Consider the following 17,577-nt stretch of genomic DNA (forward strand, 5'->3'; position numbering starts at 1 on the left):
TGGGGGCTTGAAAAACACTTTTTTGCCCCCAACATACTGCTCTGCAAATCAGGTTGATATGGCAGGCCCAAATTATTCCAACGCAACACGCTTGCAGTGCAGGCCAGCCTACATGTTGGGGATTGGAAAACCATTTGTTGCTCTGAATGTGTACTCTGTGTTGCAAAGCAAGTCGATACGGCAGGCCAATAGTATCCCAATACAACACACCTGTTGCACAGGGTAGCCTATACAGCAGGGAATTGAAAAAAAAACATGTTGTAGCTGTGTCTCTGCTCCTACTGGAGCTACAAGATTATAAATGCTACTCTGCTCTATATATATCCCTTGACCTTAGATCTGAGAGATAATCTGCTGAAAATGCACAATGCACAGTATCTGATGTCTCTTCAAATGTAAGGGTCATGGTACAGCATGTGCCTGGAAATAAACTGTTTATATATTTTTAGTATTGCATGGCTCCCTCCAGACCCGACACATTTTTAAATGGATTTGCTCACTTCTCTAGCTGTCCCCCCCCCCCCCCCAAACCAATAACAATCAACACACACCAAGAATGAATATAAATTGATTGTCCTCTGAGTAATTGTATAGTACCCTCAATACCTACTCTGAAGCTTGTTTTTCAATCAGAAACCGTATTTTCATCTTTGATTTGAACACTCACTGCAGTAAGCATACAGAGATAAAGGTTCCTGCTTTACATTATGTCTAAATACCACACATGGAATTGGTTTCCGTAAACAGAGACAGCAAATGTCACATTAATATTCAGTGACTAAGAGATATAAAGAAGAAATTTCAGTCCAATTAAAAGTAATTGTTGAGACGCCAATAAAATGCTTTCACTGTTATCACTAATACTGTTCAAGAAACAAACTGCTCCTACACTATTTTTCTGCCTACTGCTCCTCCACTTTTCAGAAGGCATACAATACAGCTGTACTGTTACTCATATTCAGTAACTCACGATATGCTTTTCAGCACAGAATTTATTCATAAAGTATCACTCTAAGTGTCATTTTTATGTAACTGAGGAAAAAGAAAAATACTCCAGATGATAATTCTAGTATTTAACATCATTATGAAATACTACTAAGTGTATCAGTTGTAGAAATACAAACATTTTATTCAGTCTATATCACAATACTTTAAAAATCACAGACAGGAAACAGTATATGTTCATAACATTTAAAATGTACTGGAAGTTGTTAAGATGTCACTTTGACATGGCACACTTCTGTTCCCTTCTGCACGAGTGTATCACTTTACACTTTACAACCTATGTTAACAAAATTGGTTAACAATAAAATGCAAAAGTTTGGGCTAATGTAAATTAAACAGACACGCTGAGATAAAAAAATATTTCTCACTTCTGTTATTTCAGTGAATACTATATTTCAGTTCACTCTTTGAATGCTACTCAGTGTAACATTCAGGATAAATATGTAGCACTGAAAATCTGCAGTTACTCAAGATAACACACTTGGTATCAGATGCAGCTGTCTAAAATGTCACTAGAGTCACAGTGGTGTAACAATGGAAGACAACGTTCGTGAATTTTTCCACCACACAATTTTTTCACATATATTAATCTTTAATAGATGACCAACAAACAGAATACTGTTTCACCAGTCATCCTGTGGCAGTTTGTATGTCCAGTTATTGCTTCGAATTACTTCTATACCTGCACCATAATGTGGGATAACATAATATGACCCATCAGCTGGCCCCACAGTCTGTGTTGCAATAAGTATTATATCTACTAACTGCCCAAGAAACATGAAACCTAATGTGCAGAACTTCAGGAGACCAATGGCTGGGTATCCCAAATAAAAGCGATCTGCTCCAAACATGCCCAAGAAAATGGAAAGAAGCAGGGCTGTTTCAAATGAGTAACCATTCCTAAAAGAAAAGAAACAATGACTTTACATGGAGGCTAGATAAAGAGATAAACACTAAATTTTTTAGTACAAAAACTAAAAACTAATGTTTTGAATACAGGAAAAAAAGACTGAGATTACAATTATCTTTGATAAAAGGATAATTCCTAACAGATTTGTTGATTTTCTAAAACGGTAATACTATATTTTAAAAGACAATGAAGTTTAAGTTTAGATTCAGTAAGATGAGTACTAGGTCTAACATGCGAAGTACTTTATATATCTAAAAACAAAGATGATGAGACTTACTAAACAAAAGTGCTGGCAGGTCGATAGACACACAAACAAACACAAACATACACACAAAATTCAAGCTTTCACAACAAATGGTTGCTTCGTCAGGAGAGAGGGAAGGAGAGGGAAAGACGAAAGGATGTGGGTTTTAAGGGAGAGGGTAAGGAGTCATTCCAATCCCGGGAGCGGAAAGACTTACCTTAGGGGGAAAAAAGGACACTCGTGTGTGCGAGTGTATACCTGCCCTTTTTTCCCCCTAAGGTAAGTCTTTCCGCTCCCGGGATTGGAATGACTCCTTACCCTCTCCCTTAAAACCCACATCCTTTCGTCTTTCCCTCTCCTTCCCTCTTTCCTGACGAAGCAACCATTTGTTGTGAAAGCTTGAATTTTGTGTGTATGTTTGTGTGTCTGTCGACCTGCCAGCGCTTTTGTTTGGTAAGTCTCATCATCTTTGTTTTTAGATATATTTTTCCCACGTGGAATGTTTCCCTCTATTATATTCATATCATTAATGTGAAGTACTTTGTATCACATATACTTACATATTATCTCCAATGAGTGCAACTTCCAATGGCAAAAGTTTCAGAAACAGAATGGAAATATTGAATGAGAGCAATAAGTTTAAGAACTTATGGTTCTTTTTTCTGAAGACAGGAAATACACAGATATATGTGAAAACTTAAGAAGCATGGAAAGAAATACATAACACATGTATAAGTCGAGCGTGGTGCAAAAATAATGGTGGGAAAGGAATCTATTATTAATATACATGCAGTCATTTTCTGTCATTTGTTTTTTCAAGGTTGCGTTTCTTGTAGATATGAATAAATTACTAGTCTTGTAATCAATTTGTATTTTGCTTCTTCACTAAACAATTTTTGCCTAATAATTTCAAGAAAATTCAATGTTTTCTGTTCTGTGACTGTTCTGAGTGTGCATCAGTTGTTGCTCTTATTGTCGACTCAAATCCATAAATCTGCTTACACTATCCTGCCATACCTGCCAGTTTAAGTGGTTATTTGCTTTGGGGTTAAGGGACGAAACAGTGAAATCACCAGTCCCTTGATCAAGAGGTTGTTCATCTGGAGTTAGTGATGTCAGCTAGAAATTGACTGAATTACAAAAGTATGTATGAGTGGTAAAACTGAGGCTCTGAAAGTAATGTGAAACCAGAACTGAGAAATAATATAAAGAGACATAAAAGTTTATGGGTCAGGCCAGTATGTAGGTTGGAGCATAGGAGGGGTCTCACTGGTGGTGACAGAAACCCCACCCACACTTTACCCCCCAGTCATCCTGATTGAAACACAAAGACAATTACAGTACACAGAATCCCTTTTAGCTAGGAGATTCATAATAATGAAAGTGACAAGCTAAGAACACAATGAACATTAGCTGGTCCATAAAAAAAGTTAAATGTTCTGTAGAAAGGATTTATCTAGAAGTACGAAATAAAATAGAAAAACATTTGACACTCCTGTGAGTAACTCTCTAAATCATATACAGCAAATGAGGTGCCAAGTGAGAATTTAAAGTTCAAATGTTTAACATACAATGTTGGAATGTTAACGAGTATTAGGGGATATCGGTCTGGTGGAATTTCACTCATGACATAAGGCTGCTGCACATGATATTGATCATCACTCAAAGGCATGACAAATGTTTTGCTAATCTATTTTACTCTGACTTTTAGATAAATCACTTCACATAATATTTGACCATCTTTCCTATGTTTTCATAGCTTTGTTCAGGAAGCAAAAAATACAATACATTTAAATATCAATCAGGATTATATTGTTACTAAGAGTATACAAATTCAGAGAAAGCCAAGAAGTTTCAATTTATGCAATGATTTGATATTTTTTGACAATTTATTTTCATAGTAAGTAGCAGCCATTCATGAATTATTTCACTAATTATATTTTTCTTAATTATCCAGACTACTTCCAAGCAATTAAATATTTCTTTACAATACTCAACCTCAAGCTCATCAATTCGATACCCCATTGGCCCATTTCCCATTCTTTGATTAGATATGAAAAATTCAGATAAAATTTTTTCCATCAAATCACCAATTAAGTTTTTCTTAATCAACATCATTACTTTCAAGTAATTAAAACTTTTTATGCAAAAGTACATCTTACGTTGGTCAATTTGAGACCTATTTGTCCATTTCCCACTCTTCATTGGACCACAATAATTCATCAGATAAAAATCCATTGTGTAATTCTAGGGAGTCTCATTTGATCAATATAGTGAGAGAAATAATCAGGTCAGTAGTAGGTGTTTGGGGACAGGGAAGTGTCCCCCCATGGCTCCACATGCAATGGGAACCATTCCTTTCACAGGTGCCTCCCTCTCCCATTCGTCATAATCAAAGTGTTAAAGGGGTGAAAAGCACCCACTATTCATCAGAGCACTACCCCTAAAACGGAAAGTAGGATGTGGTAGAAAAATGAGGCCAACCACATCTAAAAGAAATTAGAACATAGTAACATAGTGACTAAGGCAGCTGGCAAAGGAGGTAGGATATAGGGTCCCTTCGAGTCCGCATGCAGGAGACAACCCAATTAAATATTCCTTGAGACTTGTCAGATGGTGATTGCATAATTGAGCAAGAATTGATACCATCAGAACTGAAGAGGAAAGATCCCCAGTTTGGCAAGGAGAGTGTCTATATGACTAGTCCAGAGGTTATCAGTCACCAGTCATATTCCACGATGATTGACTGGGTCAAACAATTTAAAAACTGAGGGTATCACTGAATCATAAACATGGCAACAATAGTCCAACTGAGCCGAAACCAGTGCGCCCAATACATATAGAGGATAGTAGGCAACCAACAGTCTAAGAGGTGAGGGCAAGGAATCAGAAAGCATTAAGCTTTTGCATGCAGTTCATCTTTAGTTGATGAACATGGGGTAGCAATGTCAGTTTTTAATCAAAGAGGTGTTCCAAAAACCAAGACTGTGTAACAATGTCCAACACTGAGTACCTAAGTAGAGCTCTGAGTCATGATTGACCATGGTACGATGATAGAAATGCAAGGCTCGTGTTTTTGCAGGAGAAAATTGGAAGCCTTGTGAAAGGGTCCAGGCAGAGACCCTTCAGATCATGCCTTGGATCTGGCCTTCTGGTACGGTTACAAATTGGGAGCTATATCAAATGCAAAATCTGCCCGCATAAGGTGTGGGAGTGACCAGTGGTCTGACATAGGTCACTATCCCAATGATGGCTATGAGGAAGAGTAAGCTCAGAGCCTTGTGGGATGCCTTTCTCTTGGATGTGTGGAAAGCAGTGTGACATACCAATGCTAACATGAACCCATCGGAGGGTTAAAAAAATAATAAGTATGTACCTTCGACGGCTACAATCAGGGATGGTACGTAAAATGTGATGGTGCAAGTGGTATAGTAAGCCTCATGTAGGTCAAAAAGATTGCAAGAAAAATGCCTGGCAGATTGTTGTTACCAATCTAATCAGATGGCCAGTTGTAGACTGTTCTTCCTGGAATTGACACTGATAAGGCGAGAAAAGACAACATGATTTGAAAACCCAGCATAATCATCAGGCTAACATTTCTTCAAGCAGTTTGCAGAGCACATTGGTAAAAATAAACAGTTGGTAGCTGTTGATGCATGTTGGGCTTTTTGCTAGCTTAAGGACTGGGATGATGTTACTATCTCACCATAGCAAATGGAAAACATCTTCTAGCAAACTAGTGTTGAAGATCTTGAGTTCATGGAGTCTGATGTTGGATCATCTGATTATGAATTGAATCAGAGCCTGGGGATGTGTCAAGTGATGAGTAAAGAGCCTTAAGCAATTCCCAGTAAGTGAAAGGTTTCGTATACAGTTCAGCATGATGCAGGGCAAAGGACGAGGGATATCTTCAACTTGTCTTTTATACAGGGTGATTTTTTCCACCGGTTACAATCTCTAGTGATTGATTGATGAGACGATATGGAACAAAAAAGGTCTAATGAACTGGAAATGCAAGGTTTCCCTGCTAGCAACCATGTATTCAATCCTACTTTGTTACAGAGACTGCAGTCTAATATGCACTGTACCATGCAGACACAGTTACAGTATGCATGGTTTCCTACTAGAGAGGGCTACTGTTCCTCATACGTCATGCCCTAGCACACCCACCTGCTATAGTAACTGATAACGTTGTGCCCGATTTACTTCTCTAGCTGACTCACCTTGTAATGGATGTGATACAGCACTGTACACAATGTTTACTTGCGGGAAGGAAAATGGCAATGGGTGGTGGGCAGCAAGGTTGTACCAGGGGACCTATCCCCACTAACGGAAATCGCAGAATTCAATGTTTGCAACAGAGTTTTGCTGTTTGTCTGAGACAAGGTTATTTCAGAAAGCAGGGTATCATAAAGGACATACCCAAAATGTTCGGACACCTCATCTGGAGGAAAGTATGATTAACACTGTGGAAGGTGACTGCTGTGTCAGTACCATACAGATGGCCCACCACTATAGAATAAGCCAGACGACCGTGTGGAATATTCTTCATGATGATTGTTACTACCCTTATCACTTACAGAATGTGCAAGAATTACTAGCGACAGACTTTCCACACCGGGAGCAGTTTTGTCACTGTTTTCTTTACCAGGAAACCACAATTCCAGGATTTGTGTCATCCATCCTATTCGCAGATGAGGCCAGCTCTATGCGGAGTGGTATCTTCAACTTTCATAACAGTCATCTGTGGGACAGTATGCAGAACCCCTGTGGTACGGTGACAGCAAATCATCAGCATCAGTGCAGCTGGAAAGTGCGGGCCAGGACAACAGGTGACTGTATTTTGGTACCAGTCTTCCATCCACATCACCTAACAGGCCAGAACTATTGGTGTTTCTTGCAGGCGACTTTGCCTCGCATGTTGTAAGAAGTGCCATTGATGATTCAAAGGGTTATGTGGCTGCTACATGATGGTGCTCCAGCCCACTTCGCCATTAACACCCGGACACATCTCAATTATGACTTCCTTGGTCAAAGGATTGGATGAGGGAGTCCAGTTGCATGGCCAGCTTGTTCATCGGATCTCAACCCATGACACTTCTGGTTATGGGGCCATTTCAAAAGTATCGTGTATGCAGAGCCCATTCCAGATGTGGAGACACTGGAGCAGCATATTCATGGTGCCTTTGACACTGTTCGGATGCAGCCAAACCAAAGTGAACATGTGAGACAGAACATGCTACAGCGCATACGCGCATGTGTTGAGGCTCATGGAGACCATTTTCAGCACATACTGTGACTGTGGCTGCATGGTACAGTGCATATTAGACTGCAGTCTCTGTAACAATGTATGATTGAATAAATGGTCTCTAGCACGGAAACTAAGCATTTCGGGACATAAGTTAATTAGATTTTTTTTTGTTCCGTATCCTCTCATCGATCAATCCCTAGAATTTGTACACGGTGGGAAAAAATCACCCTGTACATGAGAAACATGTCTGAGTAAGAGGAGGATGCTGGTGTAGTCACAAAGTGAGCTGCAAGAACTGGTGCACTAGTTGATATACCACCCCAAAGGAGGAGATTCAGAACAGTTATTGATGTTTGATGGCCCAGCAGACTATGGAGCATGGCCCAGACCTAGGATGAAGAGGTATATGTTCTCAAGGAGGAGATGTAGAGCTCCCAGCATTAAATAGATAGTGAGCCTTAGCACAGAGCTGCTTAAAAGTGATGAGGGTAGTAGGTGAAGGAACTCACTTGCGATTTTGCAAGGCCCTTCAACAATTCTGACTAGCAGTTGTAAGCTATTTGGTCCATCATTGCATCAGATAGTGGCATAGGGAGCCCATAGAAAACAGCATAGTAGTTCCAGCAATGCAGGTGACTGAGCCAGCGAAGCCTCCCAAAATCTCGTCAATGCAATATGACGGAGAGCGGGCTACAGCCAGACAGCTGACAGTTGGCTCTTTGGAGAACCCTACACGGTAAGTAGTCTATCGGGCAGTGACAAGGAAGTGACATGATCACTGGAATGAGGTCACTATCACAAAGATGATCATGCAGTGATCATTGTAGTGAAGCAATGAGACTGGGGAAAGAGATCATAAGGTCACAAAGATCACAGTCAGAAATAAACTGATCAGTCCGAAGAACAGAACCAGATGAAGTGGTACTTCCCCACAATGGGTGGGGCACATGTAAATTCCCAAGTAGGAGAGAAGGGGGGCAGAGTTATTGAGTTGAAGTGGTCATCTCAAGGTAAGTAAGTACCCTGCCTGAAGGTAAACAAACATTACAAATAGTGATCATAGCAGTCGTTTGCACATGCACTCCTATCACTTTCAAAATGTACACAGGGAAGCCCACTTACAGACAAGATCTATGTGAACCACTGTACAAATCTCTGCAGATGCCTTGTCGGAGCCTGTAAAATAGAATGCATGGTAACCTTGAAGAGCTGCAGATCAATTGGATCACCACATCTTGGTGTCCTGGTTAGGTTTGAATGTGCCAGGAGGACAAGTCACACTCCAGAATCATTGTCTGTTGCAAAGGGGGATGGAACAATGTCCCAAACATCAGTTTGGAGCCCACAGCGTACCAGAATCTGGCACCTCCAAGGTCGCTAGAGTAGCCTTCTCTCGAGATTTTTCATTTTTGGGCTTATTCAATGGGGGTGTAAGAACAGAAGAAGAGTGGACATCCCTGGGACCGCCACTCTATAACTGCTTCGGCCACTGGCTGATGTCAGATTGCTGACCTGTGGATTACTGGGGAAAGGTTTCCTGATAGGGAGCCCTGTGACTGGTAGATGCCAGAGATGGCTACTGTTTCTCTGGGTGGGTGTGGGGAATGATTCCCGGAGATGGTGCCAAAGAAACCACAAAAAGGGGGGGGGGGGGGGCTAATCACCCACATGGTCAAGTTTATTTGTGTGACTACCACAGGTCAGCATCAAGGGACTAAATACACCACATACTGCTAACGACCTGGCCACTGTGATGGAGAAGATTGATATCACTGAGACAGGATACAAACAATCATATTCTTTTCTGAGCTTCAAAATAAGAGAGCTAATTTGTGATCCTCCGTTACTGGATTTTGCACTTCTTAATTAGGGTAGCACACTTGGAGGATTGGGGAGGGTGTTCACTCTTGCAATTGACACAGAAAGGTGGAAGTGCACATGGTAGATTTTCATGAAATGGTTGGCCACAGTCTACAGAAACTGGGTCATATGTACACCAGGGAAATATATGCCCACTATGGTGGCATTTAAAGTACATAAGGAGTGGAAAATGTGGCTTCACATCTCTGAGGTAAGCCATGGATTTGATCTTCTCTGGAAATGAATTCCTCTCAAAAGTAAGGATGAATGCACTGGTGTCAGCCTTGATGTCTGACACAGCTTGACGCACATAGCATATGAAGTGGATCGCTCACCTCCCTGAAAGTTTATGTACATCTTCATCTGTTTAAAGTACATAAGGAGTGGAAAATGTGGCTTCACATCTCTGAGGTAAGCCATGGATTTGATCTTCTCTGGAAATGAATTCCTCTCAAAAGTAAGGATGAATGCACTGGTGTCAGCCTTGATGTCTGACACAGCTTGACGCACATAGCATATGAAGTGGATCGCTCACCTCCCTGAAAGTTTATGTACATCTTCATCTGTTTGCAGCATTGGATCCCAGTGAAAAACTACTCCCTGTACCATGTTTGGAGTCTTATAAGTTATTATAGGTTGTTTACAAAAGATTAGCAAATAGGATTGGGTAGAATTTGCCATCCTAATGAAGATGGAGACAGGCACTTCATAATATAGTAAGGGAATAGAGTCCACCAATATTCTCTATAAAGAACATCGGCTTAGTACAGGAAAGAAGCCTCCATCTGTTCCGGTACAACCCAGAAACTGGGGTGAGTTTGTGTCTGCAAGTCAATTGATCTTGTTTTCCTTGCAGTGTGTGGCCAAGGAGGGAAAGTTCATAGGGTCATAATGATCTTTACTGAATTGCAGTCTGTCAACTTTTGTCATTTCATGATGTCAAATAGCCACAAAGATATTGCCTGCTCTGTGTGAAAGCTCTCTCCACAGGCACAATCCAACTAGAGCTAAGGCCACTTGGCACAACAGCCATTGCCCAGAGTCCTGGAGACCCCAAATGGGCAAGCATCATCTCCTTAGCAGGTGTGGTTACATGATAGCTCAGGCATCAAAAAGTGAGATCCCTGCAGGCACTGTAGAGTTACCTCCCAACCCTTTAGGTGGACTGGCTACAATGGTAGGTATTGGGCTTTTCCTTGCATGGCCTGCACATTCTGTAGAAGAATTCTGAAGAGACTGAAATCAAACACAGCTGTGGGGACAGAACACAAATCAAACGAAAGATGCAATGTAAAATAAAGAGAACAAATTGGGAAAATTCATAATTGACATCCTGTAAGTGAGCTAGATTGTCAGCAGACAATCTGTCCTGGAGAGTAAGTCTGAAAAAATATACCATATATTATAAAATGTGTTGTGAATACAGCTAGTAGTAAAGAAATAATATCTTAAAAGGTCACGCTGGTACAACAGTTTTACTGTATGAACAGTGAAAACGAATTATTCAATAAACTACTTCCCTTTCATATTTATGTGGAGGTGCCAATGAGAAAAAGTCTAAGGTTTTAAGTTGTGTGTAAAGTTGATTGCAAGTCACTAAATATTCTCTTTCTCAAGTACTGGATGAATATAGTGTGGCTACTTGAATACAATGAGCTATGCTCCTTTCCCACCCCCACCTTCATCCCTTTGAGAGATAGTAGATAGTAAGAACCACCTATCTCCCCCACCCCATCAGTTCACTGTTTGAATCAATCCAGTGGTTTAGGAGGAGATATGGAAGATACATACAAACACTTTTATAATATGGATAGATGTTTAGCCTCATGTACTCTGGTGTTGGGGAACAGAATTTTAAATTGTATATATGAATGCAAGTCCAGTGTGCCAACAACTCCCACCTCACTAGGCTCACCAAAGAAAGATTCCATTTAAGATAAGTTATTGATCCCAGTCCTCTGTAACAATGTCGGATGAAATATTTTTGACCTTTAGCACAGAAATTTATGGAACCACATAGAACTTTAAACAATCTGAATTATTTACAGAGAGGCCTTTCCACAATTACAAATAAGGGATTTGCTGATGTGTAGCTTAGTTATATCACATAGTACCTAAACCTACACACGAATGACAGCACAAATTGCTAATGATGATACATCTAAATGTCATGGGGAAACATGAATAAGGGGAGCACGGAAACCTCACATTAAAGTGATTTCAACACACTATATTACGATAATGATGGATTTGGAAAGGATAAAGGTGTGACCCAAATTCTTGAGGGAAGTATAATTATAAAAACTATATTACTTTCAGTTGTCATCCATAACAACATGCTGCAATATACTTACGTCCACTTGCACGGAATTTCTTTGAAAAAAGTTGAATTCTTTGTGTCTCGGCAGACGATACCTGGCGCTGCTCTGCACATTACTGCGATGAAAAATTTTGATTAGAGCGTATACATACAGCATCTGAAACAAAAACGATCTTAATGGATTTTTTTAAATAAATTTAAAGCAATACATACCTTTTGCTCTGTTTGTTTCACGCATACAACCACGAGGTTGCTGAGTTTTTATGTCGATATAATCGTAGCTTGGATCAGGACACAAATACTGGCCCATCCGAAGCTTAGTACAATCCACATCAGTAATCTCATGACTACGACAAGTAATGGACACAGCTAGAATAATCAATAAGACTCTAATCATTTCCCGCACGTTGCAGTTTTCTGTAACTCATGTAAACATTCTGCAGACAACTGCATCTGCCACTACTAAGCGGATATCATAAACAAATCTTGTTGACAACAGTTTACGATCAGCTGTTCTTATGGGTCGACGTTCCATTTTAAAAAACCACGCTCAGAATCGAACAGGTACGGCATCAAGAAGGGAACATATTCATTTAACATTAGTTAGTATTCACTTATAAATGACAGACTTCATGTTCTATCCCGAAAATGGGGTGAACTGTGACGTTTCTTGGCAACTTTTTTCTTTCTTATGTTGGTATTCCGAACTTGGTCCTGAGATCTCTGAGCCCCCTGTTTAATACGCTACGCTTTTAGGTTTCGCGGAATGTTGTACGCATCCTGACACGTGATTACAGGTGCTGAGTTATTTTAATTTATTCATCGAGCAGTAAATTAAGCTGCAAATCCTTCGTATGTGTTCACATTTCACAAGAACCGAATGAATAAAGTCGTCGTAGAAGGTGTTTGTTAGGGTATCTTTGGCTGTCAAAGTATTGTGCATCAATTGAAAGTGGAGTGGTGTTTTGAGATATAATGTTATTGTGATTGAACTGTATCAAGCTACAGAAAGCAAATACATAAACAAATTCAGACCATCTGCTATGAGTTCTCCAGTGCCGATTACCTTGATAGGTAAACATTTTTCGTGTTTTCGGGTATAAGCCATATAGTCAGTTGCATGCTGCATGACATGTTTTGGGACTGTAAACCTCTGCAGTGTGTTGGAAGAAACCCTGGACAAAACCATGGAACATGCGTAGAAGATCCTTTTTATTTTTTCCGCCTCGCAAATTGAGAACCGTCAGCAACATCCCGAAGTTCACCTCTATGAAAGCAATACACTATATCGCTGTGTTGGCGTGTGTTTTCGTAGGTTTCCCTTAGAGAAGTACTTCAAGGCGCGTATCTGCAGGAATAATTAAACTTGGCCTATGCCACTTATGTTAGTATTAGATTTTTATTTAGATACAGATAGGGACAGCGTAGTAAGCCAATGTTGTGAACACATTTAGGCTTATATGATTCCAAGTCATTTTCTTATTCCTAGTTCAATAAAAGTCGGAAACAGTGCTTTGTAACATGAGCTGTTTGAAACGAAAATTAATAGCGATTGATTTTAGTACAGCGAAAAACCAGCCTTAAGTTGCAAATTTCACTTTTTGAAATTTGCACATTTGGACTGGTTTTTCGATGTACTAATTAACAGAAGTTGCTGACCCACGGCTATTCCAGCATGCTGGAAGTTCATAACTGGATTTTTTGACATAATTGTTGTTAACAAGTGTTCACTTGCCCTTAACTTGGGTAAAGTTAGTATTAGACCTCTCCCCCTCCCTTTTAAATCTTGGTTCTCGTGACAGACTGATATTATTTTGGAAGGCAGCAATTGTGGATTTCAATGAGCATTTGGGATGGAGAAGCCCATTGTATATTTAATCACACATCATCATTTTGTACTTTGAAATAAAGAAGGTTGCATCAATCATGGTTGCATCAATTGTTTTGTTGTATGTAAGTTCTCACTCTCACTGTAATCAATGGAGGAGACTTTAATCATCTGACAATAACTGGGATAATTATAGTTTTGTTAGTGATGAATATGACTAAGACACACTGTGAATAATTACTTGACAAGACACCCTGCAAAACATTACTACATGCCTTCACTCAACTACCAAGAACAGATGGTTTGAAACCCCACTCATGAGGGAAATGTTGTAGATCTAATGGGAAATGTTTTAGATCTAATGGCAACAGACAGACCTGTCACCTTTGAGGATGTCCTCTCCGATACTGGTATTAGTGATGATCAGGCAATTGTAGCAACAACTATCAAAGTACAAATGTCATCTACAATGAGTAGAAAGACTTGTGTGTTCATTAAACTAGATAAAGAAGCAGTGGAATTGTGTCTCAGTGAGGAATGTGGAACTTTTAGCTCAGGGCAGGAGCATTTAAAGGAACTGTGCCTCAATTTTTAAACAATAGTTCACCATGCATGGACAGATGTGTACTCAGTAAAAGAGTCACTCTAAAAAAAACTAAAGACACAGAGACTACTGCATAACAGGTGAAGAACAAAGGTTAGGGCTGTAGACAGACAGATGAAAAAAAAAAAAAAAAAAAAGTTTGTGTCAAGGGAGCAATTTACAGAACCCAAAGGTATTCTTGTCACTGTAAGGGCTGTTATTGGCACTGAAGTTAGTGTACAGTTCCTAGCGAATGGGACAGGAACTGAAACTGAGGGTAGCAAAATTAAAGCTTACAGGTTTATCTCAGTTTTCAAATATTCTTTTACACACAAAACACAACAGAATTGCACCATTTTAATCCTTGTGCCACTGAAAAGATGAGTGCAATAGTTATTAGTGTCAGTGGTGCCGAGAAACAGCTGAAATCATTAAAACTGAACAAAGCTACAGGCTCTGATGGAATCCCCATCATATTATATAGTGACTTTGTGAGTGAGTTACCTCCTGTTTTAACTATAATCAACTGTAGATCGCTTGAAGAAAAAACTGTGCCAGTCGGAAGAAAGTGTAGGTCACACTTGTCTATAAGAGAGGTAGCAGAAGTGATTCACAAAACTGCTGTGCAATATCCTTGATATCCATTTTATGTAAAATCTTAGATCATCATATGAGCTCAAACATAATAAGCTGTCTCGAATAGAATGACTTCCTCCATGCCAACAAGCACGGATTCTGAAAACTAGTCATGTGAAACCTAACTCACACCTCACTCACATGATGTACTGAAAGTCATGGATCAAGGCAGTCATGTGGTTGCAGTATTTCTCGATTTCCATGAAGCATTTGACTTGGTACCAAATCTACACTTACTATCGAAAGTATGATCGTATGGGTGTGTCAAATGAAATTTGTCTGTGGATCGAAGATTTTTTGGTAGGGAGGATGCAACAAGTTATCTTCCATAGAGTGTCCAACAGATGTAGAAGCAACTTTTGGTGTGCCTTCAGAAAGTGTGAAAGGGATCCTTGCTGTTCATGTTTTTTGTCAATGAGTTGCGGAAAATATTATTAATAATGTGAAATTTTTTACAGTTAATGCAGTTACCTGTGGTAAATTACCACCTGAAAACAGTTGCAGAATATTTAGTCAGATCATGATAAGATTTCACAGTGCTGCAGAGATTAACAGCTTGCTGTAAATTTTATGAAATGTAAAGTTGCGCCTTTTGAAAAAAATAAATGAATAAAATAATAATGTTATTAATAATCTTGGGTCAACAGAAACATCCGATCTCACGCGTCGGCTTTGACCCATGACGTAAGGGTGTTGTGGTGTGTGACGTCATTGCGGCGCGGAGTTTGGCTTGTGAGTGTGGCGTGTTTGTAGATGTTGCCTCGTTGACGTTACCTTAGTAGGTGTTTTAGGGCCTGTAATATATAGTTTACCTTTTTACTGTACTTTTTGTTTTAACGTCGTCTATGAGGCTTTTATCAGTTTGCCATTAGATTGTTCAATCTTTATGGTCTATATGTTTTGTCGCTACTCGTTATGTCTAATGAATCAATATTGTTTTTTTCTTTTTTTTTATTTGTTTCTTTTTTTTATCTTTTGATTGACCTACACATTGATCTGTAGCGCAGCCCTGAATACGAGGTTAGGTTGGGAGTTTTTTTTTGGCGGGGGGGGGGGGGGGGGTAAGGGGGGGCGCAGCCCCCCCCCCCTGCCTGGCCTTGAGTACCACTTGTTTATTATTATCTTTGTTTGCTATCAATGTTAGCAGATTGTTCTTGTGAAACCTTTGTGTGTGTTGTTTTTCTATGTGTTTTCGTCTTTGTGATACGTATGCAACGTTTTTATATCCGCCATATTGGAATTGTCATTTATGGTTGTTTCCGCCATATTTGTGACGTCATGGGTCAAAGCCGACGGGTTGGATCGGACGCTTCCGTATTTCCATAATCTTAATAAGTCACAGTTGAAGTTGGTCAATTTATACAAATATCTAGGTGTAACAATTTGTAGGGATGTGAAATGGAGTGATCACATAGTCTCATTTGTAGATAAAGCAGGTGGCAGACCACAGTTCATTGGTATAATACTAGGGAAATGCAGTCAGTCTACAGTGAAGACTGCATACAAAACACAGGTGTGGCCTATCTTGGAATATTGCTCAAGTCTGTGGGACTCGTACCAAATAGTCCAACGGGGAGTATTGAATGGATACAAAGAAAGGCAGCACGAATGGTCACAGGTGTGTTCGGTCATCGGGAGAGAGTGATGAAGTTTCTGGAAGAACTGAACTGGCAGGCACTTGAAGATAGGCACAAGGTATCCCATAGAAACCTACATAGAAAGTTTCTAGAACCAATTTTAAGTTATTGGTTTAAACTAATTACAGTCAGCACAGAGGCACTTGAGCAATATTCTTCCTGTGCTCCATACATGAATAGAATGGGAAAAAGCCCTAATAACTGATACAAAGGGTCATACCCTCTGCCATACACTTCAAAGTAGTTTGCAGAGTGTGTATGTAGATATAAATTCCAGTAAGACTCCAACTACAATACAGAAGTTGACTGTCTCGTAGTACTTAATAACACTGCTGTATTTTTTTTACTACCATGTTTCCATAAAGCTGCAGCTATTGAAGCTGCAGATACTTGCTTGCCTTTACAGAGAACCATTCCATTTTGTGATTCATGTTAATAACAGAATTTATAGAAAACTATAATATCTCAATGACTTATATATTCATAGGAGACAATAATTTACCATGCTCAGGACTTACACAAATACAGTGTAAAATTTGTGTGCAAAAAGTGTGTTTTAACATACTATCAAAATATTCAAATTAGGTTTTCTTCCCAATGTACAGTCCAGCTGAAAGCATGGCTTGACTGAATTAAGACCAGTATGCCAATGGGAATGTATGTGGGTGGTGAGGAATACTAAACCCACTGGATGTAATGCTGATGGTTGTGGAATTATGAATAAATTTGGATGGCATACTGTTCCTGTATTTGTGCTCAAGGAATTCTGAGTCAGAGATATGTACTGTATCGTTTGAAGGAGCACCACAGTATTCATTCAGGAGTGAAATGCACAAGAGCACCTGACTTCATGCATGCTGTATAGTAAACATTGATCCCAGTGGTACCATGTTCCAATTTGTATTTTTGATCGTCACAGAAACATGTATGAATAAAAATGTAAATGTTATTTTGTACAAAATCATAATTCTCTGAAAGTTTGTCACTGACTGCTTTGAAATTATTGCATTTGAATACACACATTTTTATATACCTACTAGAGTGCCCTATGGTATATAAAACAGTGGAAGATCCAAGAAAGAACGAAGACAGTATTATGAGGAGGAGAGACTGCTACTCACCGCATAGAGGATATGTTGAGTCACAGACAGGCCTTCTCCTAATGTAGAAAACATACATTCATAGAACACAACTCATGCACACATGACCAGTGTGTCCTGCCACTGAGGCAAATTTTATAATGATGAACTATTTTATCACACATAGTTTGAAATAGATTTATTTTCTGCATATAAATATATAA

General features: G+C 39.4%; 2 protein-coding genes across 4 annotated transcripts in view; one reads left to right on the top strand and one right to left on the bottom strand.

Annotated features, from left to right (window-relative positions):
• Nucleotides 1-1,104: 1,104 nt before the first annotated feature.
• LOC126189019 (TM2 domain-containing protein CG10795) lies at nucleotides 1,105-12,237 on the bottom strand. Its single transcript, XM_049930838.1, has 3 exons — nucleotides 11,804-12,237; nucleotides 11,625-11,706; nucleotides 1,105-1,905 (listed from the first exon to the last, which is right to left on the bottom strand). Exons 1-3 carry the CDS (start codon nucleotides 11,985-11,987, stop codon nucleotides 1,629-1,631), a joined length of 543 nt encoding a protein of 180 aa, XP_049786795.1. The 5' UTR covers nucleotides 11,988-12,237; the 3' UTR covers nucleotides 1,105-1,628.
• A 66-nt stretch (nucleotides 12,238-12,303) lies between these two features.
• Nucleotides 12,304-17,577, top strand: part of LOC126189017 (patj homolog) — a 490,590-nt gene continuing 485,316 nt past the window's right edge. For 2 of the 3 annotated variants that reach the window (XM_049930835.1, XM_049930837.1), the window contains exon 1: nucleotides 12,343-12,664. The gene's annotated coding sequence lies outside the window, so the exon portion shown is untranslated. Of the gene's footprint in view, nucleotides 12,665-17,577 lie in introns of all 3 variants that reach the window. The other variant, XM_049930836.1, reaches the window with a different exon arrangement.

Source organism: Schistocerca cancellata, chromosome 5 (genome assembly GCF_023864275.1).
Source record: "Schistocerca cancellata isolate TAMUIC-IGC-003103 chromosome 5, iqSchCanc2.1, whole genome shotgun sequence".
Lineage (NCBI taxonomy): Eukaryota > Metazoa > Arthropoda > Insecta > Orthoptera > Acrididae > Schistocerca > Schistocerca cancellata.